Genomic DNA, 27,169 nt, shown 5'->3' with positions numbered 1-27,169 from the left:
TGAGGACAAGGTCAAGTAGGTTTTTCCCTCGTGTTGGTTCGCTCACCACCTGCCGCGGGACGAGTCCGGCAGCTATGTCCTTCAGGAATGCCCTCTGATGTGGCCTAGCAAGCCACTCAGTTATATCAAAATCAGGGCAACTAGCGACGCTCACATCCCAAGAACTAATATTTTTAAAAACTGGTTCATTATTGCAATAATCTGGAGATTACCATGTTCAGGCTCTTGCACTTCAATCCAAAATCCAACTCCTCAAACTCTCTCCAAGTTACCTAAATCAGTGGCTTCCATGTAAACTACAATTTCTGGCCTTTTCTCTCCATTCATGGTAATTTTTCCACCCACTATATGACCTCTTGTATGCCTGGATCAGCTACAGAAATTCCCTTCATAATCTTGAAAAACTGAATTACATCACCCCAAAGGCTTCCAAGATAACAAGCCCAGCGTCTTTAACCTTTGCTCCTAACATAAATTCTGGATACCTGCAATCATGTTCGTTGCTCGTCTCTGTACCCTATCAGGTTGTGAGGCTGACAAAAACTTGCTTATTTGTAAAGATCTGGTAAGAAGACCAGGCCCTCCTGCTGCTGTTGGGATAGCAACGTTGTCTTGTGCTGACAAACTTGCAGGGCTTAATATCAAACAGATACAGTCCTGAGACGCTGTAAGGCAGCCAGTATAAAAGTGGGGGCAGAAACTCTAGCTAATTTCTGTTCCTCCCCTCCGTAGGGCCCCCCAGGTTAGTTGTAACACTTTCATCACCTCCCTGGTTGAGATCATCTCACTCAACCTAGACCAGGAGGGGTCAAAGCTGGGCACCTGGAGCAGTGTGAGGCACAAATTGTTGCCTTTTCACATGATATACATGAATTTTCAAACAGTTTGAAAATGGATATTACTACCCATATTTCCTTATTTTGTTGTTGCTGTGTACCTTAGTTTAAATTGGTTTTAAGATAGAACACTGAAAAGGGGAGACATGTATTCAACATCTCACCCACATTGCTTATTGCTACATATTTTGTTATTTTCTCTTGGAATGTAGACAAAGCTGATTAGGCCAAGTGTACTGCACACCACTTGTTGTCTTGAAATGGTGACAATGAGTCTTCTGTTTTGTATCCAGTGTACAACTGGGCCAATTAATGCTCCAGGGAGCGTTGAGTCATATAATTGGTCTAGAGTCACCTGTAGGCCAGACTAGGTAGGGGTAGCAGGCTCCCTTCCTAAAGGGCATGAGTCAACAAGCTGAGCTTTTACTACAATTGTCATAACCACCAGCCCCCCCCCCCACTCCGCCCCCATCCCAGTGCTAGCCCATAAATTAGCAGAGTTATCACATGCAAAATTCAAGACAGGCCATGTTGGGATTTGAATGCATGACCTCTGCACTGCTAGAGGCCAGTATGTAACCAAACCCAATCGAAATCACCACATAACTAGGGATGAGGAAGGCTTTTCAGCCCATTTGATTAATCCATCCTATGAAATTCAACAGCTCCCGCCCCTATTGTAGCATGCAATTGTTTCTTAAATGACTGCAGGGCTTTTGCCTCCACTACTCTATCTAAAAGTTCATTTCACATGTTGTTCACTATTTGTTTGAAGAAGAATTTTCTTAGTGTCCAAAATGTATTCTTCTCTAATGTGAACCTTGTTCAATTTAAGTTAAAAGTAGTATTCTGGAATTTGAACACATGGGTTGCTGGTGCAATATACAAGTGTACTCAGTAGAGTTAAAAAAAAAACTCTAGCAGGAATTTTCCTCACGGCTTCTCCCAATCAGCCACTGTAACTTTGGCGGAAGATTGGCAGAAACCTCAGACGGACGTGTAAACGGGGTTAAGGCGGCCGATCAAGACAAACCCCAGAGGAAATTCCCAGCATATTTGCTCATAAACCTGTTCAATAGTTTTGCCTTGTTTCGTGGTAATGTCTGGCATGACTCATATCCATTTTCCTAACTGACAAGAGATGCAATTGAACTCCTGTGTGCTATTTAGTAGCAATAAAAAAGTTCAAGGTTGGTCCTGGGCCAATGCTATCCCAGAAACTTAAGCATACAGTTAAGTTTTGGATCACAGGAAGTGCATGTATGAAAGCTGACCTTTTCCATGAGAATGATTAAAAAAGGGTCCAAGTCAGCAACTACAAATTGTAATAATGCATCCAAACATAAGTCATCCTCTTTAGCAAGACCCACAGAAGCATAGAAGTTTATAGCACAGGACGAGGCCTATCGGCCCAGCATGGCTTTCCAGACCTTTGCCAGTGCAATCCCATTGTGCTGCTCTCTCCCATGGCTTACTTCAAATATTTGTCCAATTTTCCCTTAAATTGGGGGACAGTGAAGGGAATGGCAGATTTGAAACCTTTTATCCGATACACCAAACTATCTGTAACTGAAAAAAGTCCATAAACAGCAATTTAACAGAGAATCCCAGTCACAAAACAATGACTTACTTCTCATCAATGTCTGTATACTTCCTGGTAACATACTGCGCTACATCAGTCTTCTTATCCACAGGTTTCTGTAAGGAAGTGAAGGGAGCTACATTACAAACTATTGACAAAGTGGAAATGATGGTGAAAATAATGGGAGGCTTATTTGAAAACTAACCAGAAAGTATCCCAGCATCTGCAACAAGATTCTGTGTGGGCCACATAACCACATAAGAGTCAGATACTACTCATCCAGTGAGCAAATTCTGACTCACAGTTTAAATGTTTATTTTTCCAAGGTGTAAGGAGGGTGGGGGGGGGGGCGGGGGGAGGAGGTGGGGAGAAAGTGTGAGAGCGAGAGAGCGCGAGAGAGATAGAGAGAATTACATAGAAAATATTTGTGAAAATCTCAATAGCATAAACAGAATTACTATTCATCAGCCAAACTAGATCTCGAGACCCTGATCTTCAACCCCATGTGTTGAGGTCAGATCGTGCCACAATCAGCAGTAGTGAATGGACAGAGGTTTGGGAACTATTTGTTTTATGGGTGGGATCAATAATTTCACTGATCAGCCATACAAGTTACCACAATTGAGTAAAACTATTAACAACTGTGGATTATTACATCATGGTCTGAACCACGTTATCAGATTTTTATGGCCTCTCAGTGCCGTCAATATATACACGCACACAAACGAGTGCACACACAATCCAACTACCTCTCACTTCACACTGCAATGACCCCAGACAAATGCATAATCATCTGACCTCAAACTGCCACCAACACATATATAAATATGGACCCCTTTGATCTCACACTGAATGTTCCCAGCATTTTCTGTTTTTATTTTGATCTCACAATGCTGAATACACTCAAACATGATAAAACAAAGTGGTGCTAATCACAGAAACACAACACCATAACACTCAAGAAATTTATAATGCTGCAGTGTCACATGAGCAGTTGGTTACATTGCAAGCTTTGATTCAGCAAACATCCAGCATAGATGTTTTAAGTTTCATTCAGTGTGGCACTGCCCTCACTCTTACCTATCTGATTGTAGCCAGAGCATTTCCAGTAATGGTTCTCTTCCTTCCCCCGTACCATCACCTCGAGAGTCCCCCAAAGATGTATCCTTGGCCCCCTCCTCCTGTCCATCTACATGCTTCCTCTCCGCGACACCACCGAAGGCATGGCTCAGGTTCCATACGTACTCTGATGACACCCAGCTCTCGATTTCCACCACCTCTTTTGACCCCTCCACCTCCTCTGTGTGGTCAGCCTGCTTGTCTGACATCCAATCCTGAATGAGCCGCAATTTCCTCAACTTGAGCGTAGGGAAGTGGAAAGCCTTCATCTTCAGCCCCTGCCACAAGCTCCGTACCTTGTCTCCGATTCCATTCCCCTCCCGAGCCAATGTGTCAGGTTGAAGCTGACTGTTCGCAACCTCGTATTTGACCCCGAACTGAGCTTCTGACCCCATACCTTCTCCATCACAAACATAGCCCATGTCCACCTCCGTAACATTGCCCATTTCAGCCCCTGCATCAGCCCACCTGCGGCCAAAACTTTCATCAGTGTCTTTGTTATCTCCCAACTTGACTATTCTTACGCTTTCTCGGCTAGCGTCCCATTGTCCGCCCTCATTAAACTTGAGTTCATCCAAAACTTTGCTGCCCGTATCTTAACCTGCTCACCCTTCACCCCTGTGCTCGCCAACCTACTTTGGCTCCAAGTCGCCCAATGCGCCCAATTTAAAATGCTTATCCTCATGCCCAAATCTCATGGCCACGCCCTTTCCTATCTCTGTAACCTCCTCCAGCCTTACAACTCTCCGAGATCTCTGCACTCCTCCAATTCTGGCTTCTCGTGCATCCCTGATTTTAATTGCTCCATCATTGGCGGCCGTGCGTTCAGATGCTTAGGCCCTAAGCTCTGGAATTCTATCCCTAAATCTCTTCGCCTCTCTACCTCTTTCTTCTCCTTTAAAGCGCTCCTTAAAACCTAACTCTTTGACTAAGCTTTTGGTCATCTGTCCTTATGTGGCTCGGGATTAAATTTTGTTTGATAACGGTCCTGTGAAGCGCCTTGGCATGTTTTACTATGTTAAAGGCGCTATATAAATGCAAGTTGTTGTTGTAAAAGCACGTGGAACTGCGCATGGAGGAATACGATGAGCTCGCACACTGTCCTCTCACTCCAGGAGCATGGGCTTGAATCCAACTTAGACCAATATGAAAGAAATCTCTCTACCCTGTTGTTTTTAAGCAGCATTTTAGGGTAGTCTCTATGCAATTCCAAGGGGTGTGGGGCCACTGCACAAAACTGCCCAGAGTTGCAAAAGTTAACACTCAATTTAGAATCATCTTCCAGAGGAGACACAAAAGATAAGTATGCTATTTAAAGGGGACTGAACAGAATAAAGCAGTTGGGATGGGGGAGGAACAGGAGAGGTTAGAGAGGACAACCAGTAAAAGTGATGAGTCCAGTATACTGACTTGTTCTCTTGTCCCTGTTGTCCTTCTTCCACTTGACTACTTTATCTTGGAGTTCTGACTAAAGATCGACATGATAACCTATCTTTTCTCTCTTCAGATGCTGATGAACTTACTATGTACTTAAGTAGCTACCTGTAAACAATTTTACAACACCAAGTTATAGTCCAGCAATTTTATTTTAAATTCACAAGCTTTCGGAGGCTTCCTCCTTCCTCAGGTAAACATTTACCTGAGGAAGGAGGAAGCCTCCGAAAGCTTGTGAATTTAAAATAAAATTGCTGGACTATAACTTGGTGTTGTAAAATTGTTTACAATTGTCAACCCCAGTCCATCACCGGCATCTCCACATCATAGCTACCTGTAAGCAGTGACACCTACCCTAAGCTAGCATTGTAATTTTTCAGTCTGTGTCTCAAAAGTTCTAAACAGTGAAGATTAAAATTCTAAAAATTGTGCACCCTCCAAAACATAGTTACAGTCCAATTAAATTTCACATCGATGATGTTGAAGATTACAAAAGTACTTTTTTATTTAGGTTTTAAGTGTCTTCATAATACATAAGAGGGGTGATATTATACAATAATAATGACAACCTTGGCTGGACAGATTCAGTGCAAGTCACAATAGTTAAAACCTCCAGTCTCTGTCAATGTTTAACTGTCAGTCAAAAGAATTCATAATCTTATTTGGAAATGGTTCCTTAGACGTTTTCTCCATGGGCACATCGTCATTATTGTTTTCTCATGCATCGTGACTTTTACGTTTTGTTATTCTTAGTGCATGAGCACCTCATAGCACAGTGCGTACATTCATCACACCCAAATCAAGGGACCTGCTGAAAGCTGAGTGTTGCGAGAAGTGGTTCTGATGTGCAACTCATTTTCTGATTAGGTCCCCTTTCCACATAACTCCCCATTATGTGCCCCCTTTAGTCGGAAGGACACAGAAGTCCAGACTAGACACTTCTCTAGGGTGTCAGTTGTGGCTCTGTTGGTAGCACTCTCACCTGAGTCAAAAGGTTGTGGGTTCAAGTCCCACTCCAGAGACTTGAGCATAAAATCTAGGCTGACACTCCAGTCGGAGTCGCCATCTTTCAGATGAGACGTTAAACTGAGGACCCCTCTGCCAACTTATTGAACGTTAAAGAACCCATGGCACTATTCCAAAGAAGAGCTCGAGAGTTCTCCCCAGTGTACTGGACAATATTTATCCCTCAACTAGCATCACTAAAACAGATGATCTGTTCGTTATCACACTGCTGTTTGTAGGACCTTGCTGTGCGCAAATTGGCTGCCACATTTCCTACATTACAACAGTGACTACACTTCAAAAGTGCTTCATTGACTGTAAAGCACTTTGGGACATCCCGAGGTCGTGAAAGTATAAATGCACGTCTTTCTTTTCTTTTAATGCTTCATCACCCGCCAACAGGAGTTACAATTCCAATCAGGCAAGTCTCATTCTGACTGTTCCTTCCTCTCCCCTCCTAGATGAGTTATCCCATCACAACACAGCCTTGTGGTGGTCGCAGTAAAAAATTTAGAATCCTGTGCACCTAAAGCAGGCAAGGAGGAGCGGACACCTTACTCAACCTGCTTTTCAGATGAGCTTACGATGAAGAAATACATCAGCATTTTTAGTTATTAAAAAAAAAGCAGACTCAATGGTTAGCTACAATGTTGAAAAAAAAAATCATTTTCTAGCCTACTGATCCCAAACTACCAAATTGGGGCAGTTTAATTCCTCATATTAGGGTTTGGTTATCTGTAATCCACCCCTCATTATAAAACAAAGATATCAGTATAGCTTACACAAACTCAGTGTAATATAAATAAATGTGGGAAATAATTGATAAACTTAAGAGAAATAGATGATAGAAATGGGGATAATTGGATGGGCATTGAAGATGATCAATTAACAATGTTCTCTCGGACAAAGACGCTGACCAAGTTCAGGTTTTAGATGCTCTGGCCTCTATCCTAGCAACGTGGCTGAGAACCAAACCAAACATCCTACATGTGACTGGTGCTTTTCACAGTGAGCCACAACTGGCATTCTAAGGTGCAACCACACTCAAATGACATGCCATATTCTGCTCCATCCAAAATACTCTCTCCAAGATTCTTTTCAGCAGCAATACAAAAAAGCATGCCATCTTCTGCTTTTAATGCTTCATGCATGAAACAGCCTGAAGTAATATTGCTAGTGATTTATCAGACAGTGCTCAGAGGAGCTTTTTCATCCGTACAACTTTAAGACAAATTGTCATCAGGTAAAGGAGGCAAAGCTGGATGGATTATGAGCCTTGCATGCCTGTCAAATAACTGCCTAATAGTTGCTTTTCAGCTGGCTGGAAGAGGCTTTAGGTTTGCAAACAGATGGGTTAACATGACTCACGAGGACACAAAATTGAGTACACGACCTAGATTCCATTACTACCACAACTGGCTGCCCAGGTAGAAGGAGCTGCTAGACACCTAAAGCCAGCAGGAAGCACCAGCAGTGCAGTGGACAGAGCACTGGGAAAACAACACAGTAAACTCCATTGGACAGTGTAGAAAGTACTGGGCACTCAGCACAGTCAACTCCAGCAGCGCATTGTACAGCTGACATCCATATTAGCAAGACAAAAGCAAAAACTTCTGGATTTTTCCCTATTAACTGTGCCATTTTTTTATGGTCTAGCTGTGCTCTGGACTATGTACCACTGCCTTACTAATAAAAATGTTCATAGCCAAGTTTGCTGTTGTTGATGTACTAGAGAGTGTTTTATCACACTCAATAGCTGTGTCAGCACAACAGTTAATACATTCAGTGCCTGTTCTCCAACCTCCGCCCACAAGAAAAACGAACTGAGATTCTGACCACAAAACCATGAACTCATCAGAAAGGACTTTGATCCGTGACGTTTGCTGTAAGCAGGTGTTCTCTATTTTCTTAAGGTTTATTATATTAAATGGTTTCGGCATGTGGGCAAACCACAATCCTTTTCCAAATGTGCCAACTCCAGCAGTGCTATTTTGCTTGCTGAGCCACAGCAAAAGAAATAGAACTGCAGAAAAGGAGGAAAAAAAAAGATTAAAATACAACAGCCGACACCAAAAGAGCATGTTTTGTTTGAAGCCAAAATTAAAATGGTATTAAAAAATAACTAATTTTCAAATAAAACTGTTGGACTATAATATTAGCATGTTGTAAGATTCCTTACATCTGTCCACCCCATTCCATCACCGGCATCTCCACATCATAGAATTATACCCTGCACAGATCAGTTGTTTTGACTGTAGATTGCTCCCTTCTACCATCTGCCCACCGACACTTGATTATAGGATTGCTGCAGCACAACAGCATGAACCCCATCAAACTTTACATTTCTTACCACTTCTAGCACCAGTGATAATGAGAACTGTGTCTCCATGGCTACCTGCTGTTATCACAGTTATCACATTGTCTATTTCCAGCAACTGGCATTGTAATGGGCCTATAAAACAGCAACTTCAGAAAGTAATATAACACTTTAGGACCAATCCATCTCTTTAATGAAATTTAAAGGCTTGATGTACTTATTCAAGGCAAATGAGCTATCTGGATTGAGAACTGGCTTGCCAAGAAAACAGAAGGTGACAATAATTGGAGAAAGGTCTTGCTGGGAGCAGTGACTAAATGGTGTTCTACAGAGATCTGTTCTGGGGCTTGTGTTCTTCACACTTTTCATGGCTAACATGAAAGAAAGGATTTCTAGATGATTATAAAATTTGCTGAGGATACCTTGTTAAGTGGCCAGGTAACTAGTTTAAGAAACTGCTTGCATCAAAGGAATCTGGATCAAAGGAATGGATGGGGTAAGGAATGGCAGGCTTTAAAAAAATATTTTCTACATATAAAGGATTAGAAATAACATGTTTAAAGAAAAACATCTGCCACTCTTAGCTGATACTTGGAATTGGTTACAGTGATGAATTTAGTCAGGAGCTCAAATGATGATTAAAGCCAACTGATCTCAATGTGTCCTATACAACTGAACAAACCTGCTCAACACTCACTGAAATTTAACAGCCAATTGATCAGCTGCTCTGCATTTCCTCCAGTACTTTTAATATTAGCATTTTTAATAGAAGCACTTTGTGATTTCATTTAGTCATTTCCAAATCAGCATTCATCACCACTTCAAACAACAGAGCCATTCACACAGTACATTACAAGGTAGTATCATATTTCAGGGTTGCCATGATTTGATTTATGACAGCCATTGATTGCACTTCATATCTTTTTGCTGAGTTTGCTTGGTCTTTGATTCAATGAAAACATGGTAACTATTGACTGGATACTACAAATTTCCTCATTATATAATGGTCAAGCACTAAAATCCTGTATCTTTAATCAACTACAGATTGATACGAGCACATGAAATGTGCTGAATGACAGTTTTAACAAAAAAAGTATTGCCAATGTGCGCTATGATTAAATTAAAAGGCATTTAAGAGTCTAACAAAAATGAAGCATTTTTTCTTCATTTAATTTACTTGCAGTCCCTTCGATCTAATTACATAAATCTAAAAGTTTTAAAACTGGGAATCTTCAGTAAGCTCCAGCTGGCTCCTAGTTGGAAAATACAAGATAATAACGGCGTAAAATAAAAGGTTAACTACAGAATAATACCTTTGTTTACTTTTCTTTCGAGAAGTTGGTTCAGATATCTGCTGTAAACAAATCTATGTAAATTACATTATTGTTAAATATTCCTTTGTTCAATAAATTTACTCATGTCCACAACGCGGTCCGACGTTGTGATGCTCTGTTGCTTTTACAAGATAGAATTAAGTTCCTGTGGAGGCACAGGATAGATCCAGTCGTTGAAGTAATTTACGCAAAGTTTTTCTGCTTGTTATCTGGGCTTGCAAACAGAAACTTAGCCAGATATCTGGGCCAGTGAAGAGACACCGAGACCATAAGGAGCAGAGACTCATGTTATCTGAAATGCAGAAGCCGAAGTATCTCGAGTAGAAGGGCCAGAAAAGGCCCGCAAACGTAAGGGGCTTTAACGTTCTCTGCCAACAAAACCTGAATCTGACCTTTTCTTAGAGAGAGGGATGCATGAAATACCTGGAGACGCTGGGACTTATTGGCTCTCCTGTATCACAATACTTACACACCTCCAGAAAATCTCTCCCACGCCCACCAACCGCAACCACACTCGCCCTAGCCCACAAACGAGTGGCAGATGACTTCTGTGCCAGTAAATTCGACATTTGTTTTACTTGTTTCTAAACCTGTAAATATCCACACACAGAAGGTTTTACAAAAAAAGTACATACCGATACAGTCCGTATTTTATGAAGCATCTTGGACCCTTTTCTCAACTTGACTCTGACTACTTCATGTCGATGGACCCACCCACGGAGTTCATCTGCTAGCCTGCACCAAAATAATGGAGAAAATGTTCAATGAGGAGTAGATTCACAGTCACTGCACTGGTTTGGATGATTTCCACAAGTTCTGACTGGACAGTCAAATCTGTGAACTGTTAAAGCAGGGTATGGTTAAAATGGATGATCTTAGTTTCATTAACTAGATCGAACTGCAAAATTCAATCAATAATGTAGAATTAAGATGTAGGCACCTTGACTTGAGTGATATTCAAAAAACCGTTTTAAAAAAAAAAAGAGTTCTGTGTGCCTAGAAATATATCGCCCTCACCAATAAAACACTCTCGATACACCAACAGCAGATAGGTATATATCTTTGCTTGGGAGGTTTAGCTCTGTTGACTTGGTTGTAAAACATCATACATCAGCTGAATTATTCACCGTTAAGTCCAATGGGCAAGACTCGATCCTATTTAAAAATTGTGGTTGGGTCACTGAAGATTTAATTTGTTCTTCTCATGAACTTGTCAGTTTGAGAACATGAAGTGACTCTGCAGACAACAGCAGAAAGGATTACCTCCACGAAGGAAGTGCTTTCTTGAAACACAGGCTGAAAAATTACAGTTAAGCTCCACAGAGAAAATGCTATCTTGGGGTACTGCATACAGGTAGCCACTTAGTTACCTATCCAACCCCTGTCAGGACACAATGTGTTACATTGCACATTCTTAGTTGTAAATTCCTCTTGGGTTCTAAATTAAAAGGGAACGTTTTTAAAAGGAGCTGTGGGCCCCTTTATTTTGGAATAGTTCAACTGACGGCCAGGACGGCTCTGAAATGAAGTAGGTCAGTGCTGAAGAGAGTGGAGAAAAGGAAGAATGATAAATGGGAAATAAGATTCCAGTATTTAGTTCCAGTGTAACAGCATCTGCACAGGTATGATGAGCCAAATGGCCACCTTCTATGCTTTAAGTTCCATAATTCTGTGATCATCTCAAGACACAGAATTTGAAACTCCCAATTATGTTTTTATTAAAACACAATCCTTGCAAACACAAGAGCATTCCGATGCCCTGCCAAAGCCAGTTGCAACGCGGGTGGGCTAAGCTGACTTCATTCTTGCTTTCCCAGCCACAGACAACTAATGGTAAAGCGACAGACACGGCAAGCTCATTTGAAATGCTTAAAATAGCTGATTCAGAGACAAGGTAGGAGGAGTGAATTATGTCACTGCTTTTGTTCATCATTACAAAGAAATGGACTTTACTACTTTTGGAATCCAGCGTCAAACACTCCCAGGGCAGGTACAAAGGCTAAGTGCAAAGCCTTTTTGACCCTGCTCCAAACTCAGCAAAACAACCCTCCGGGTTCGGCCTAGGACACTGCTCTGAGGAACTCCTGCAGCAATGTCCTGGGGCTGAGATGATTGGCCTCCAACAACCACGACCATCTTCCTTTGTGCTAGGTATGACTCCAGCCACTGGAGAGTTTTCCCCCTGATTCCCATTGACTTCAGTTTTACTAGGGCTCCTTGGTGCCACACTCGGTTAAATGCTGCCTTGATGTCAAGGGCAGTCACTCTCACCTCACCCCTGGAATTCAGCTCTTTTGTCCATGTTTGGACCAAGGCGGTAATGAGGTCTGAATCGAGTGATCCTGGCGGAACCCAAACTGAGCATCGGTGAGCAGGTTATTGGTGAGTAAGTGCCACTTGATAGCACTGTCGACGACACCTTCCATCACTTTGCTGCCGATTGAGAGTGGACTGATGGGGCGGTAATTGGCCGGATTGGATTTGTCCTGCTTTTTGTGATGTGGAGATGCCGGTGATGGACTGGGGTGGACAAATGTAAGGAGTCTTACAACACCAGGTTATAGTCCAATAGCTTTATTTGAAATCACAAGCTTTCGGAGCTTTCCTCCTTCGTCAGGTGAGTGCAGGAGGATTCCATAAAGGTACAGCATATATAGTCAGAGAACAATGCCTGGTGATTACAGATAATTTTTCCAACTGCCCGTTATCACACCTCGGCAGAGATATCATCAAAGCAATCAAAGGAATGGAATGGTGTTTAGACAGAGAAAGATTACATACAAGACTACTGAATACACAATCGGTCAGAACACAAAGAGAGAGAGAGACAGACACCCGAATGGCAGAGAAAGAGAGAGAATGACAAGTTGTATTAAAAACAGATAACTTTTTTTCGCTGGTGGGGTTACATGTAGCGTGACATGAACCCAAGATCCCGGTTGAGGCCGTCCTCATGGGTACGGAACTTGGCTATCAATTTCTGCTCGATGATTTTGCGTTGTCGTGTGTCTCGAAGGCTGCCTTGGAGAACGCTTACCCGGGTGTCTGTCTCTCTCTCTCACCTGACCCACTCTCAATCGGCAGCAAAGTGATGGAAGGTGTCGTCGACAGTGCTATCAAGTGGCACTTACTCACCAATAACCTGCTCACCGATGCTCAGTTTGGGTTCCGCCAGGATCACTCGATTCAGACCTCATTACCGCCTTGGTCCAAACATGGACAAAAGAGCTGAATTCCAGGGGTGAGGTGAGAGTGACTGCCCTTGACATCAAGGCAGCATTTAACCGAGTGTGGCACCAAGGAGCCCTAGTAAAACTGAAGTCAATGGGAATCAGGGGGAAAACTCTCCAGTGGCTGGAGTCATACCTAGCACAAAGGAAGATGGTCGTGGTTGTTGGAGGCCAATCATCTCAGCCCCAGGACATTGCTGCAGGAGTTCCTCAGAGCAGTGTCCTAGGCCGAACCATCTTCAGCTGCTTAATCAATGACCTTCCCTCCATCATAAGGTCAGAAATGGGGATGTTCGCTGATGATTGCACAGTGTTCAGTTCCATTCGGAACCCCTCAAATAATGAAGCAGTCCGTGCCCACATGCAGCAAGACCTGGACAACATCAAGGCTTGGGCTGATAACTGGCAAGTAACATTCGCGCCAGACAAGTGCCAGGCAATGACCATCTCCAACAAGAGAGAGTCTAATTACCTCCCTTTGACAGTCAACAGCATTACCATCGCCGAATCCCCCACCATCAACATCCTGGGGGTCACCATTGACCAGAAACTTAACTGGACCAGCCATATAAATACTGTGGCTACAAGAGCAAGCCAGCGGCTGGGTATACTGTGGCGAGTGACTCACCTCCTGACTCTACAAGGCACAAGTCAGGAGTGTGATGGAATACTCCCCACTTGCCTGGATGAGTGCAGCTCCAACAACACTCGAGAAGCTCGACACCATCCAGGACAAAGCAGCCCGCTTGATTGGCATCCCATCCACCACCTTAAACATTCACTCCCTTCACCACCGGTGCACAGTGGCTGCAGTGTGTACCATCCACAGGATGCACTGCAGCAACTCACCAAGGCTTCTTCGACAGCACCTCCCAAACCCACGACCTCTACCACCTAGAAGGACAAGAGCAGCAGGTACATGGGAACAACACCATCTGCACATTCCCCTCCAAGTCACACACCATCCTGACTTGGAAATATATCGCCGTTCCTTCATCGTCGCTGGGTCAAAATCCTGGAACTCCCTTCCTAACAGCACTGTGGGAGAATCTTCACCACACGGACTGCAGCGGTTCAAGAAGGCGGCTCACCACCACCTTCTCAAGGGCAATTCGGGATGGGCAATAAATGCCAGCCTCGCCAGCGACGCCCACATCCCACGAACGAATATAAAAAAAAATTCACTTGGAAGGAATGAACAGTCTCATTGCCACAACTCTACCTGCACAGCTCACTCTTACATGAAGCCCTTTAGAATACTGCAGGGCGGTCAAAGTGCAATTTAAATACTGTAAGAATACTCGTTTCATTGATAGGCATGATTTTCAGGTATAAAAATATACAAAGCGCTACATGCATATCTATTCTGCCTCAAAAAGTGGAAGAAGCAATTAGCATTTACACGGCTAAAATGAACAGAGAACTTTGAAGGTTTCCAGCTGATAGCTACTCTCTACTCACCGAAGGGATTCAGTCTTATTGACTTGTGGTTGACATGCTCTTTGGACAAAGAGAAGAGGCTCCTTCTTTACCACCATGAGATCTTTCTTCTCCGAAATTGAAATCCCATTTCTGAAAAGGAACAAATTCTTAATTTATAACATCCTTGTTTAATCGGAGAAAAAAAAACTGATGAGTCCACAGCCGCCTGCACGACACTCGATTAAAGCAAACAATAAGCTGATGGCAAAACTAAACTCTGCAATCGTAACTGGTGCACCTTGCTGGCAAATGCTACTTATTGCAACCCTGCATTTTTCTACTCAGTTACCATTAAAGTCAAAACCTAATTAATTGTAAGAACTTAAACATCTTGATAGATGTGAGGTTAAGACAATGGCTATAGTCTCCGAAGATGTATGACATCTTTCCTCCCCCGCCACCCCCAGGCACCTTCCCTTACGCACAGAAACCTCGTACAATTTTTGGGACCAAAATCCAAAGGTTTACAACTTTTGCGGCAACACTCTGGCTTCTGCCAACGCCGATGAAAAGGCCAGTGTCCTGTGATTCATTCCCACAGTCGGAAGTGCCAACTTTTAACCTGTGGCGCCTCCTTTGACTCAACGCAAGGCTTGATACAATAAAGGTTAAAAACCAGCAAAATGCTGCCAGAGACTCGCTGCTACCAATAAAATAAATCCTATCAAGCCCTTGCGTTCAGCCAAAAGGAGGCTTTACACTTGTAAAGTAGTTTCATATTGCAGCACCCGAGAAGCAAGATTTGAAAGTTTTGGTCAATGGGAATAATCCGTGACTCTCGGCACAAAATCTGAATACCAAGAAGCTGAAATGTTCACCAAGGTGACAATTAATCAACTGCAGTTGAACCAAGGAGGGCAAATCCTCAGTGGGATGATACACAAGCTTCAACAAATATTAGCCCGGGTAAAGAGGACTGATGACAAAACATTGAGACTTGGGTCAAATTTTTTTAAAAGATGATTACAGTACCAGTGAATGAGAAAATAAGTGTCAAAAACAAATTTTCTGGTGTATACAGACAACAGTAATGACCGCTGTTAATGGGGGCTTCAAGCCAAAATATACCACTCTTGTCTCTCTACCACCATCCCCACCCATATTGATTTTGAATACGAAATAATTCCTCCCTCCCACCCCAGAAAGTCACCATACAGTACACTTCCCTTCAATTGGAGTTTGGACATTGTTTATGTGTACACTTGTGCAACCTGATGTGAGGAAGAGAAAATAAAAAAAGCTTAGTCTGTAGTCTTTGACTGCAGCAAAATATGTAACCAATACTGAAATATTATGGCAACACCAAAACTTTTGGAATGACCATGTTTCAGTATTTGAAGTGCATATGAAGGATGCCAACTAAGCTATGTTTGCATTTGCTGTGACTAGGCAACTGCTTTCCAAACATGTGCGTCAGCTGGCGTGGTTGCAACAGCCAATAAAACACTGGCTAAAAGAGGTTTGAAGCAATGAACTTATCCAGAACTGATTCCACTGCATTGGCCAAGAGTCTGGAGGCAATAAAGAAAAAAAAACGAAGCTCAAGAACACACTGCCAGACAGCCCCAAGTCGAGCAACACTCAACAATGTTGTATATGTGTCATTTCACGTGTCACTTAGCGACAACAGTTTACTGGGTCATTGTACAGTACATTATCCTTACAACACAAGATGGCTTCACATTATTTTGCTATATCGTCCTTTAATAGAGCTTTGGCTGCAAAGAAAAGCCATCTGCAAACCATTAATCTACTTCTAAATTTGCTTGATGGGCAAAAGGACAAAGAGCCAAGACTGAACCCAAAAGGATAAATTTATTGAAGCATATTTTCTCATGTTCTCAACAATCTCTTCATAAAATGGCGACAATAACGTCAAATTAAGTCAATAAATGATTGGAATTTCATACTGTTACCTATAATCAATGACCAGTGAAATGATCACCAGAATTAACTTGGGGTCACTTATGTCCTTCTGATCCTCCCTACCCACAAATAAGAAAGCTCTGAATGTCTAAAAGAAAGCAAATGTGAACCATGGCCAAAGAATTCTCATTCTTTCAACTCTGTCACTAGCCAAACCAACACAACACCAAAACAAAATGTAATTTCAGTTATTTGGCTGTTGGCATTTTAAACTATTTTTTAATGATTTAAAGCTGAGAAAACCAAAGCAAAGTGCAGAGCTCTTTGCTGGACCAGGGACAGCACTAGGAGCAGAAAATGTATTAATAGTAATCAATTAGTTAGAAAATATAATCAATCTTATATACCTGCTTGAAATGGCTGATTAATAATGATTAGGACCACCATAAATGATGCACTGGGATTTAGGCACACTTGGGTTGCTGTGTCATGAAGTAAGAAGTTGAGTTTTAAATGGACCCCAATGTATAAAAACTTTGGAGGTGATTTTGTACTGACTTTATTCATTCTCGTGATGTAGACATCACTGGCAAGGCTAGCATTTGTTCCCATCCCCAGTTACCCTGAGAAAGTGGTAATGGGACTTCTTCTTAAACCGCTGCAGTTTGATACAACTAAGTGGCTTGCTAGGGGCCGCTTCAGAGGGCAGTCAAGAGTCAACCACGTTGGTGTGGGACTGGAGTCACATATAGGTCAGACCAGGTAAGGACAGTAGGTTCCCTTCCCTAAAGGACATTAGTGAACCTGTTGAGTTTTTAAAACGACAATCCAACAACTTCATGGTCAGTTTTACTGATACCAGCTTTTTATTTCCAGATGTTTTTAAAACGAGTTCAAATTCTCACATTGCCATGGTGGGATTTGGACTTGCATTCTCTGCAGCATTAGTCCAGGTCTCTGGTTTACTAGACTGGTAACAATGCCATTACTCTGTTGGCTAGAGGCTGCAGAAGGTAACCTGAGACGTCAGCTACTGATACACAGGAATGACTTTTGAACTAAAGTAACCTGGGTTCAGTCACTGGCCTCAGCTGCCTGGAACCGGTTTAAATTAACCAAGTTTTGTGAAAGACAAAGGAAATGTGATAAGACACAAGTCCTTATTTAGAAAAGGAGTAATGAGGTAATGCTACCTAAGTCCTTGGGACAGAGCCAATGAGGAGAAGACACAGGCAAAAAGCGAGTAGGCCTAAACCAAAGGGAGAGAGACAGCACAGCTTGAAGAGATAAGATTCGGAATAAGAATGAAGGATCCAGCGTGGAGCCAGAGTGAAGACTCCAGAGATCAACCATTGCAGAAGTGGAAGAACCTACGTCAGAGACGTAGAGAAGACGTCGAAAGAGAGAGAGAACGGAACGCCTGGCCAGCGTCAGCTCTCCTTTTCGGGTATTATCCTTTATGTTTTGTGACCACTCAGGGAGTGTCAGAGAAATCTAGTGGGTGTGCGTTTAGATCTTAGTTTAGGTATAAGACTGTATAACCTGGTGTAAACTGCATGCCTATATCTAACCAGACGTATAAGCTATATGTATATGATCTAATGGCGTGAATAAAGTGAATTGAGAGTTAAGAGAGAATTGACTTTTCTCCTCTGTGCACTAAGCCAGTAACCGTAACTGGAGACCTCCGGTCAACAACTCTACCGTACCGGCTCAAATAAACAAAGCAGCTCTGGCTCCTCTGGTGACCCAGTGGGCAAATCCATTGAAGTAGTGAACCACTTGGACGAGGAAGCCTGGATGCAAATCATGTTCAGTGGTCAGTTAGCTGCCCTGAGCCAACGTAGCAACGAAGCTTTATAATTAGCCTCAGCATCATCCGACAAGCAAAAGAAATCAGCAACTCTTCACTGTTTACCAATCAAATCCTGCTGGAAAGTGCCCACATCTGGGTACTGTGCAAGAAAACATATGGTGACTGATATCCTCATCATGTAGCCCATGCCAACGCTCATTTGAGATCACACAAAGAATAGCCACTTGGGTGAGGTACTAGAAGGCTGCCATGCCCATAGAACCACACACCAGTCTAAGTCATCACTTCGGTGGAGAAAAGGAAAAAGAATTTTGCGGTTAAATAATGAAAGGTTACAACAGGTATTGGCCAAACGGCAGCTTTTAGGGCTATTGATATCCCTGATGTTTTTTCTACTCCAGCCTGTCACCAAATCTTTTGAACTCAATCTGCTTGGACTTGTGCATCCATTGTCAAAAAAATAAATGGCTACTGCAAGATCTCTGCCTATGCTCTCTTCAGCTGCCTGCTACAAGGTGCAAGGTACTGGTTAGGCAGGATAAGTCCATCCTACTCTTCCTCCACCCCCACCCACTAAAATTCTAGCCACAATCTCCACCCATCTCACCTCAGATTTAGAATAAATTGGAAGGATCACACTTGCAACCTTCCCAAACTATGATTCTGTTTTAGTGCACACAACATAGCACCACCATGAAGTCAACTTGAAGTATTTTGCAATTGCATTATTCCACTGGGTAGTATCCGGATGTGGAAGTAGTTAAGGAAAAGGGTTTCCAGAGCCACCATCTTTATCAATAGTCCAACATCAATCCCCATAAATCAACCTCGTCTCCTCCAATCTGGAAGCTATATCCTTTCTGTGTACCTGAGGGGCCAACAACTTCTAGTGATCTGCTACTGGATTATCCAAAATTCTCTTCTAAATGGTGAATACTCACACACACAGATGAAAGGTTCATAGACTAAAGCAACTAATCTGGACTGAGAAATAAATTCCAATATGAAGGACAATGTGGCATATACCAGTTTAATATACTGTATATATATATATATATATATCAATATATCTATCTATCTATATTGATATATAATCAACTTTGCCAGTAGTCCAAATTTTCACTGCAACCAAATGACTCTTTTAGCTGACCCCCATGAGTGATGCTGCTTAGCATTTTTCTCTCTCCTCTCAGCTATTTAAATGATTGTTTGTGCTTAGTGTCCTGTCCAACAATTTTTCCAAAAACACCACCACTAAAAGAGTATCTAGTCACTTATCTTATTGCAGTGCACAGGACCTAGCAGTGTGTAAACTGGCTGTTGCGTTTCCCTACACTGCACCAATAACAAAGTTTAAAAACCTCAATCTTTCACGTCATCCCTTGTAGCTTTTCCCTCTAACATTGGGGGAATCAGTCTTGTTGGTCTCCTTTGCATTGTCTCTGGGGCTGGGATGGCTCCATTGTATCACGGCGAGCAGAACACCATACAACACTTTAGGTGCAACCTGACTGTTCAGATTCGGAAGAAACTCAGATTTATCTGTGACCACTTATGTAGCTGTATGGCTTCCCCTATCAATTTGTCACGTCACCTCAACAAAATTTTAGGTTAGTCAAGCTTTTGAAAGTTGTGGTGGTTCTCACTTAGAGTACTTGTTTAAGAATAACCTATTTTATTTTTGATTGGAAGGCACAAGAGCCTTGTGGTTATGGGATTCAACCGGCAACTCAGAGGGCGTGAGTTCAAAACCCCCAACAGTCCAGCTACTTCAACTTCCTGAATAGTGTCTGGCTCACTCTCATCAACCAAACATCAAAAAGAGCCACCTCTCATGGTCTTCCTGACGTGCTAAGTTGGGAAGCAGTCGTATAACGACACGAACAAACTCAGATCCTTTCCCACTTGGACACATGTAAAATTTCCAAATAAACCAATCCAGACTAGATTTCACACATATATCCAATTAGCAATATAAAACACATGCCAGAAATTCAATGATAACTATCCAGTAAGATGGGAACACTTGTACAAATGCCCAAAATGTAACAAACCATTTTTTTCCACTCAAAAGGAACAATTTCACGAATGAAATTAATGAATCAAACCAAGTTCATTTGCTGATTAAAAAACACTATCTGATCTTGATGCAAATAAAACAAGCAAATCAAATTTTGTTACATGAACAAAAAGTGCAGTTTAGGGACGATTCTGAATTCTGAATTCAACCAGCATGGATGTTAGATGTTCAAGTGAGGACATCGTTGAATGAGCAATTCATAGGAAAGTAGAAGAGCAATAGAATTCTGACAGCGAAGCAAGTTAAATTATAGGCCTGCACACTCAAAACACCTTGACTTCATAAAATAAATAAAGATCACAGGAATTACTTCTCGGGAGTCCTTGATGTTTCAGTGGTCCTTTTCAAAAAGGCCAAATTCCACAAAAATTAAAAACTAACAGACCTGTGAATATTTGGCAGAACTGTAAAAGAGAATTACCACAAGTCAAGACAGTTCTAACTTTCAGTTTGAGGAAAAAAAGACAAGATTGTCAATGGAGAAATAAAGCTGCTGAGGCTTTTAAAAAAAAAAATCACCCTTGAAAAATTGAAAACCAATACTGCTACCACAGCTTCATCTCAGATTCAGCACATCCCAAATCTGGAGAGAAAATGAATCCATGATCATTAAAATTGTTAAGATATGTTGGCCAGAAAGTATAAGGCACTGAACCGTGCTTAAAGCTACATTTGGTTTTGGAAAATCTCTTTTTATAGATAATTTATTTTATAAAAGAGAGCTCAATATAGTCCATGGTTCCCAGCTTCTCAAGCTTTATAACTTGGCTGTTCGTCTGACAGAGGGAATGTTTTTCCCAGGGGTTTGCAAAAAGCATGTCTCAAGGGTATCTGAACTTGGGAAAAACTGCACGCTGGTTTCACATCACCTTCACGCCGATACTGGAGCCAACTGCTTTCGAACTTTCGTCTCCAGGTTTTAAAAAGGAGAGTTCGAGAGAGAATCTACCCTGATTTCTACATTAGATATCGACCACAACTAACAAAAATGCTCATTATGCCTGGACAGTTAATTGTTCAATGCCTACCAGCTTTCCTGCTTCAATTTTAAAATTTTGGTTTGAAATGACTGGCTTTTTGAAGTAATATCTTTCTTTTAAAAAAAAACAAAAATCATATATACAGTTTTTTCTAAACTCTAAGACAGGGCAGTTCAACAGCTGCTAACAGAAGACAATTTAATTTTTTCTGCGTTGCCAACGACAATCCAGCATCTGTACTGATCAATGGGTCAGGTCTTGCTGGAAAAATGACAGCATGTTAACGACGCATGACGTTATTAATGTGCAAATCGGCTCGCATGTTCAGGAGATAGAGATACGCCGTGAGTTGCCAATCTCCAGAACTAGCTAGTCAATTTACGCCGCTCCGCGTAGCCTCCCCGTTATTTTTAAGAACTTCCTGGAGTTGCACATTAATTTCTCATTAAACTTGCCACAAAAAGTTAACTCTCGTAATTAACAGCACAAGTACCATTTTAACAATGTGACAATTGTTAATGCAATTCCAATCAACCTCTCTGGCCCAGAAATGGAACAATTTATAATGGAGTCTCATTCCTTCAGGTGGTAACTTGTTCTTAGTGATTTTAAAAAGGTCAAATTTTTACATTTCTTTTTCTTGCTTCTCCTTTCTGTCTCTTATGGCTTTCTCTTTTAATCCAATCTTTCTTTCCTTCTCTTTCGTTACCTGATTTGAATCTAATTCACCCTGTTTCCTTCCTCTGTTTCTTTCTCAATCCTTAAATCCTATTGATTAAGGAGATACGCTGTTGGTCATATCATTCTCTAAGGTCCCAGATGCCCCACTGCCCTCGCTGTGCCGTTATCAGCTCCCACTTCCAGCAAGTTATGGCACAAACAATTTTTGAGCTAAACGGTGCAGAAAAAAGTCTAACTGACAGTTCACGCCGCGAGATGCCCCGCTCCAGCAAAATCCGGCCCTGGACTCCACAACAGGCTCACCAGTCAATCGGCACATAAACATCACCCACCTACCCAACCCCATATATTTTTAGCACATGCACAACAAGCAGCACATTTCTTGTCTGATCGGATACAGCACGTGAAGAGCAAAAGCTGCATATTTTTGGATTGTTTATTAACAAGGAGAAAGCAGTTCAATAGAATTTGGTGCACTAATGGGAAAACAATTGGAGGTTTCATTGAAGGAAAAAAAGGAAGGCGAAAAATGGAATCTGCAGATACATAGAATCATAGAAGTTACAACATGGAAAAAGGCCCTTCGGCCCAACATGTCCATGTCGCCCAGTTTATACCACTAAGCTAGTCCCAATTGCCTGCACTTGGCCCATATCCCTCTATACCCATCTTACCCATGTAACTGTCCAAATGCTTTTTAAAAGACAAAATTGTACCCGCCTCTACTACTGCCTCTGGCAGCTCGTTCCAGACACTCACCACCCTTTGAGTGAAAAAATTGCCCCTCTGGACCCTTTTGTATCTCTCCCCTCTCACCTTAAATCTATGCCCTCTCGTTATAGACTCCCCTACCTTTGGGAAAAGATTTTGACACTCGACCTTATCTATGCCCCTCATTATTTTATAGACTTCTATAAGATCTATATGTGATAAATAATATGATTGGGTGCGAGTTGAAGGCTTTAACAAACTCCCAAAGCTCACACAACACTTTCTCGCCATCTGTTATTTTTTTTATGTTACTGAAATTTTTCCCCTTATTTCACACTTCAGTCATTAGCACATTACTGCCGTCAGACCCCTTAACCTCCTACTCTCCAGGGAAAAAAGTCTCAGTCTATCCAACCTCTCCCTATAAGTCAAACCATCAAGTCCCGGTAGCATCCTAGTAAATCTTTTCTGCACTCTTTCTAGTTTAATAATATCCTTTCTATAATAGGGTGACCAGAACTGTACACAGTATTCCAAGTGTGGCCTTACTAATGTCCTGTACAACTTCAACAAGACATCCCAACTCCTGTACAGATGTAGAAAACAGTGCGAAGACTGCAATACAAGTAAGGATTGGCTTAATTTTTATCAAAAGACCTGGCTCAGCTGTGGCGCCTTGTAAGGATGAACAGCCTGCGTACTGACCCTAGGCAGTTTAACACATGTCGAATGCCCATTTAAGCAACCTATGGGAAGGCTTCCTGCTCCCAGTCTGGCTCAACCCAAGCCCTTTGTCATAATCAAGTGGGAATTACTGCCAGATTCATTTCTCAGTGACTCAAAAAACATTCCAGTTATGAAGTGGAACAGAATAACAACATGCATGTTCCAAAACAAGGTCTGTTCCTGATACATGTGATAAATAATATGATTGGGTGCGAGTTGAAGGCTTTAACAAACTCCCAAAGCTCACACAACACTTTCTCGCCATCTGTTATTTTTTTTATGTTACTGAAATTTTTCCCCTTATTTCACACTTCAGTCATTAGCACATTACTGCTGTCAGATCCTGTGTGTCTATATTATTAATATTCTGAAACGGTGTAGGATTTAATTAAAGAAACGCAATGAATCTACGCATGACGTAGAGAAGCCCAGAATTCTGTTTATCTGAAAATCAAAACAGAAAAAGCTCAAAATACACAATGGATTAGTCAGCCTCTGGAAAGTGAAATCCAGGCTAACATTTTAGACAGAACCTATCATCAGGTGCATCAGAAGCCTCTTTTATATTGATATCAGCGGGGTGCTTGCGTATCAGAAGCCTCTTTTATATTGATATCAGCGGGGTGCTTGCGTATCAGAAGCCTCTTTTATATTGATAACAGCGGGGTGCGTGTGTATCAGAAGCCTCTTTTATATTGATATCAGCGGAGTGCGTGTGGATCAGAAGCCTCTTTTATATTGATATCAGCGGGGTGCTCGTGTGGATCAGAAGCCTCTTTTATATTGATATCAGCGGGGTGCTTGTGCCATCGGGTCCCAATGTGTAGGTCACATACAGCCACCAGCTATCCAATTGTGAACCTACTGCATTAATTAAGGCTAGTGTCCAGGAAGTCGCAATCAAATACCAGGATACCATTAGCTGCATGAGACCAACGCTGCAGGAACCAACAGCACAAATACCCCATTGAGACCAATATAAAAGCAGCTAAAATTAGGAGGATGCCCCCTTTATGGCACTGCCCAGGAGGGGAGGGGAGAATAGGTCAAGGTCAAGTGTATAGAAATGCTAAGGACTATTTCAAGGGAGCAGCTAATAGGCTTAACTGCCTGTAACTGGATCTCAAGATAGAAGAAAAAAGGTGGGAAGAGTTGAAAAAATCTCTATCAGGGATGTGAAAGGACCTAATAAAAAGCCAAAGACTGCAAATGCTACAAATCTAAAACACAAAAAGCTGTAAGCACACAGGAGGTCCATCAGCATCTGTGGAGGGAAGAGACATATTAACATTTCAGGTGCAGTCCTTCGTCTGAAGTGACCCAATTCAAATCAAGGGTCACATCCTACATATAAACTTGCATTATCTTCACAGATGCTGATTGACCTACTGAGTGTTTGCAGTAGCTTCTGTTCATGTCAAAGGGCCTGACTGAGATGGCCTTTGTTGAGTATACAAGTTCATCTGTCCATGATATTGCTGACAAATGGAAGAAACTTATTTGCTTTAACAGCCTCCACACTTGTCTCCCTCTCAGTCTTTGCCTTCTGGTCTTTGTCACTCCCTCATTCTCTCTATGCCTCTCACACATTTCCTCTTATTATCATCTGTGCCTCTCCGTTTGTTTGATTATTCTTCTCATTCTTGCTCTCACTCTTGCTCCAAGCCTCTCTTTCCCTTGATATTCTATGTATATCTGCAACTCTCCCTTGAATGCCCCTTGCACATTATTTTTCCTCATTTCTCAATTTTGTCTTTTCTACCATTTTATAAAAACTCCAGGCAACACAGCAAAGTGACAGCGAAGAAGTCGCGGCTCGCAAGCAAGTACTGGGATTGGGCAGGGAAAGGTCAGATGTGAACTAGAAATCATAGAATGGTTACAGCAGAAGGAGGCCATTCAGCCCATCGAGCCTGTGCCAGCTCTTTATAAGAGCAATCCAGTTAGTCCCATTACCCCGCTCTTTCCCCATAGCTCTGCAAATTTTTTCCCTTCAAGTATTTATCCTATTCCTTTTTGAAAGCCATGACTGAACCTGCTTCCACCACCCTTTCAGGCAGCGCATTCTAGATCATAACTACTCGCTGCTTAAAAAAGTTTTTCATGTCGTCTTTGGTTCTTTTGCCAATAACCTTAAATCTATGTCCTCTGGTTCTCGATGCTTCCCCCAATGGGAACAGTTTCTCTTCATTTACTTTATCTAAACCCTTCATGATTTTGAATGCCTCTATCAAATCTCCTCTCAACCTTCTCTGCTCGAAAGAGAACAACCTCAGCTTCTCCAGTCTACCCACACAACTGAAGTCCCTCATCCCTGAAATTTTTTCTGTACCCTCTCTAAGGCCTTCACATCCTTCCTAAAGTGCAGTGTCCAAAATTGAACACAATACTGCAGATGTGGCCAAACCAGTGCATTATATTCAACATAACTTCATTGCTTTTGTACTCTTATGCCTCTATTTATAAATGTAAGGAATCTTACAACACCAGGTTATAGTCCAACAAATTTATTTTAAAATCACAAGCTTTCGGAGATTATCTCCTTCGTCAGATGAAGATTATCTCCTTCATCTGACGAAGGAGATAATCTCCGAAAGCTTGTGATTTTAAAATAAATTTGTTGGACTATAACCTGGTGTTGTAAGATTCCTTACATTTGTCCACCCCAGTCCATCACCGGCATCTCCACATCATGGCTTCTATTTATAAAGCCCAGGATCCCGTATGCTTTTTTAACCACTTTCTCAACCTGCCCAACCACCTTCAACGATTTGTGCACATATACCCTCAGGTCTCTCAGATCCTGCACCCCGTTTAGAATTCTACCATTTAGTTTTTATTGCCTCTCCTCATTCTTCCTGCCAAAATGTATCACTTCGCACTTCTCTGTGTTAAATTTCATCTGCCATGTGTCCGCCCATTCCACCAGCCTGACTATGTCCTCTTGAAGTCTATTACTATACTCCTCACTGTTCACTACACTGCCACGCTTTGTATCATCTGCACATTTGGAAATTGTGCCCTGTACACCCAAGTCATATATATATATATATATATATATATATATATATAAAAAAGCAGTGGTCCTCGTACCAACCCCAGGGGAACACCACTAAATACCTTCCTCCAGTCTGAAAAACAAAAGTTCAACACTACTTTGTTTCCTGTCACTTAGCCAATTTCATATCGATGCTGCCACTGCCCCTTTTATTCCATGGGCTTCAATTTTGCTAACAAGCTATTATGTGGCACTTTATCAAATGCCTTTTGAAAATCCATATGCACAACATCAACCACATTGCCTTCATCCACCCTCTCTGTTACCTCATCAAAAAACTCAATCAAGTTAGTTAAACACGATTTGCCTTTAACAAATCCGTGCTGGCTTTCCTTTATTAATCCACACTTGTCCAAATGACCATTAATTTTATCCCAGATTATCATTTCTAAAAGTGAGAGGTTGACACTTGCTCCACTTCATTCCCCAGCACCAGATCCAACAATGCCTCCTTCCTTGTTGGGCCAGAAACATAGTGATAAAGAAAGTTCTCCAGAACACACTTCAGAAATTCCTCCCCCTCTTGGCCCTGTACACTACTATCCCAGTTGATATTAGGATCATTGAAGTCCCTCATTATCACTACTCTATAGTTCTTGCACCTCTGTAATTTCCCTGCAAATTTGCTCCTCTATATTCTTCCCACTAGTTGGTGGCCCAATACCATTAAAATGAACAATCATTCTTCCCACTAACTGATGCAGCATCCACAAATGAAAGAGAAACTGGCAGCTGGGAGGGAGCGGAGCGAAGGCCTGATAGCGGGAAGAGGTGGGGACCCATGCCTGGCTGGCTTTCTTTTTGTTTTGTTGCATATTTTCTGTGACTGGAAACTGTTTTGGTTTTTAACTTCCATTTTTAGTTATCATTAGCTGATTATCTCTCAGTTTTTTTGCATTTTGCTTTTACTTC

At 41.9% G+C, this 27,169-nt stretch overlaps 1 protein-coding gene across 2 annotated transcripts in view; it reads right to left on the bottom strand.

The window, feature by feature from the left end:
- atf6 (activating transcription factor 6) overlaps window positions 1–27,169 on the bottom strand; it is a 331,264-nt gene that overhangs the window by 179,592 nt on the left and 124,503 nt on the right. For both annotated transcript variants that reach the window (XM_067990768.1, XM_067990770.1), the window contains exons 11-13: window positions 14,319–14,429; window positions 10,263–10,362; window positions 2,467–2,534 (exon numbers count right to left, since the gene is read on the bottom strand). In XM_067990768.1, the coding sequence (XP_067846869.1) occupies window positions 2,467–2,534; window positions 10,263–10,362; window positions 14,319–14,429 (279 nt within the window). The remainder of the gene's footprint in view (window positions 1–2,466; window positions 2,535–10,262; window positions 10,363–14,318; window positions 14,430–27,169) is intronic.

This window comes from Heptranchias perlo, chromosome 9 (assembly GCF_035084215.1).
Source record: "Heptranchias perlo isolate sHepPer1 chromosome 9, sHepPer1.hap1, whole genome shotgun sequence".
Taxonomy (NCBI): domain Eukaryota; kingdom Metazoa; phylum Chordata; class Chondrichthyes; order Hexanchiformes; family Hexanchidae; genus Heptranchias; species Heptranchias perlo.
Note: the sequence above shows the minus strand (reverse complement) of the source record. Positions and strands in the feature narration are given on the sequence as shown.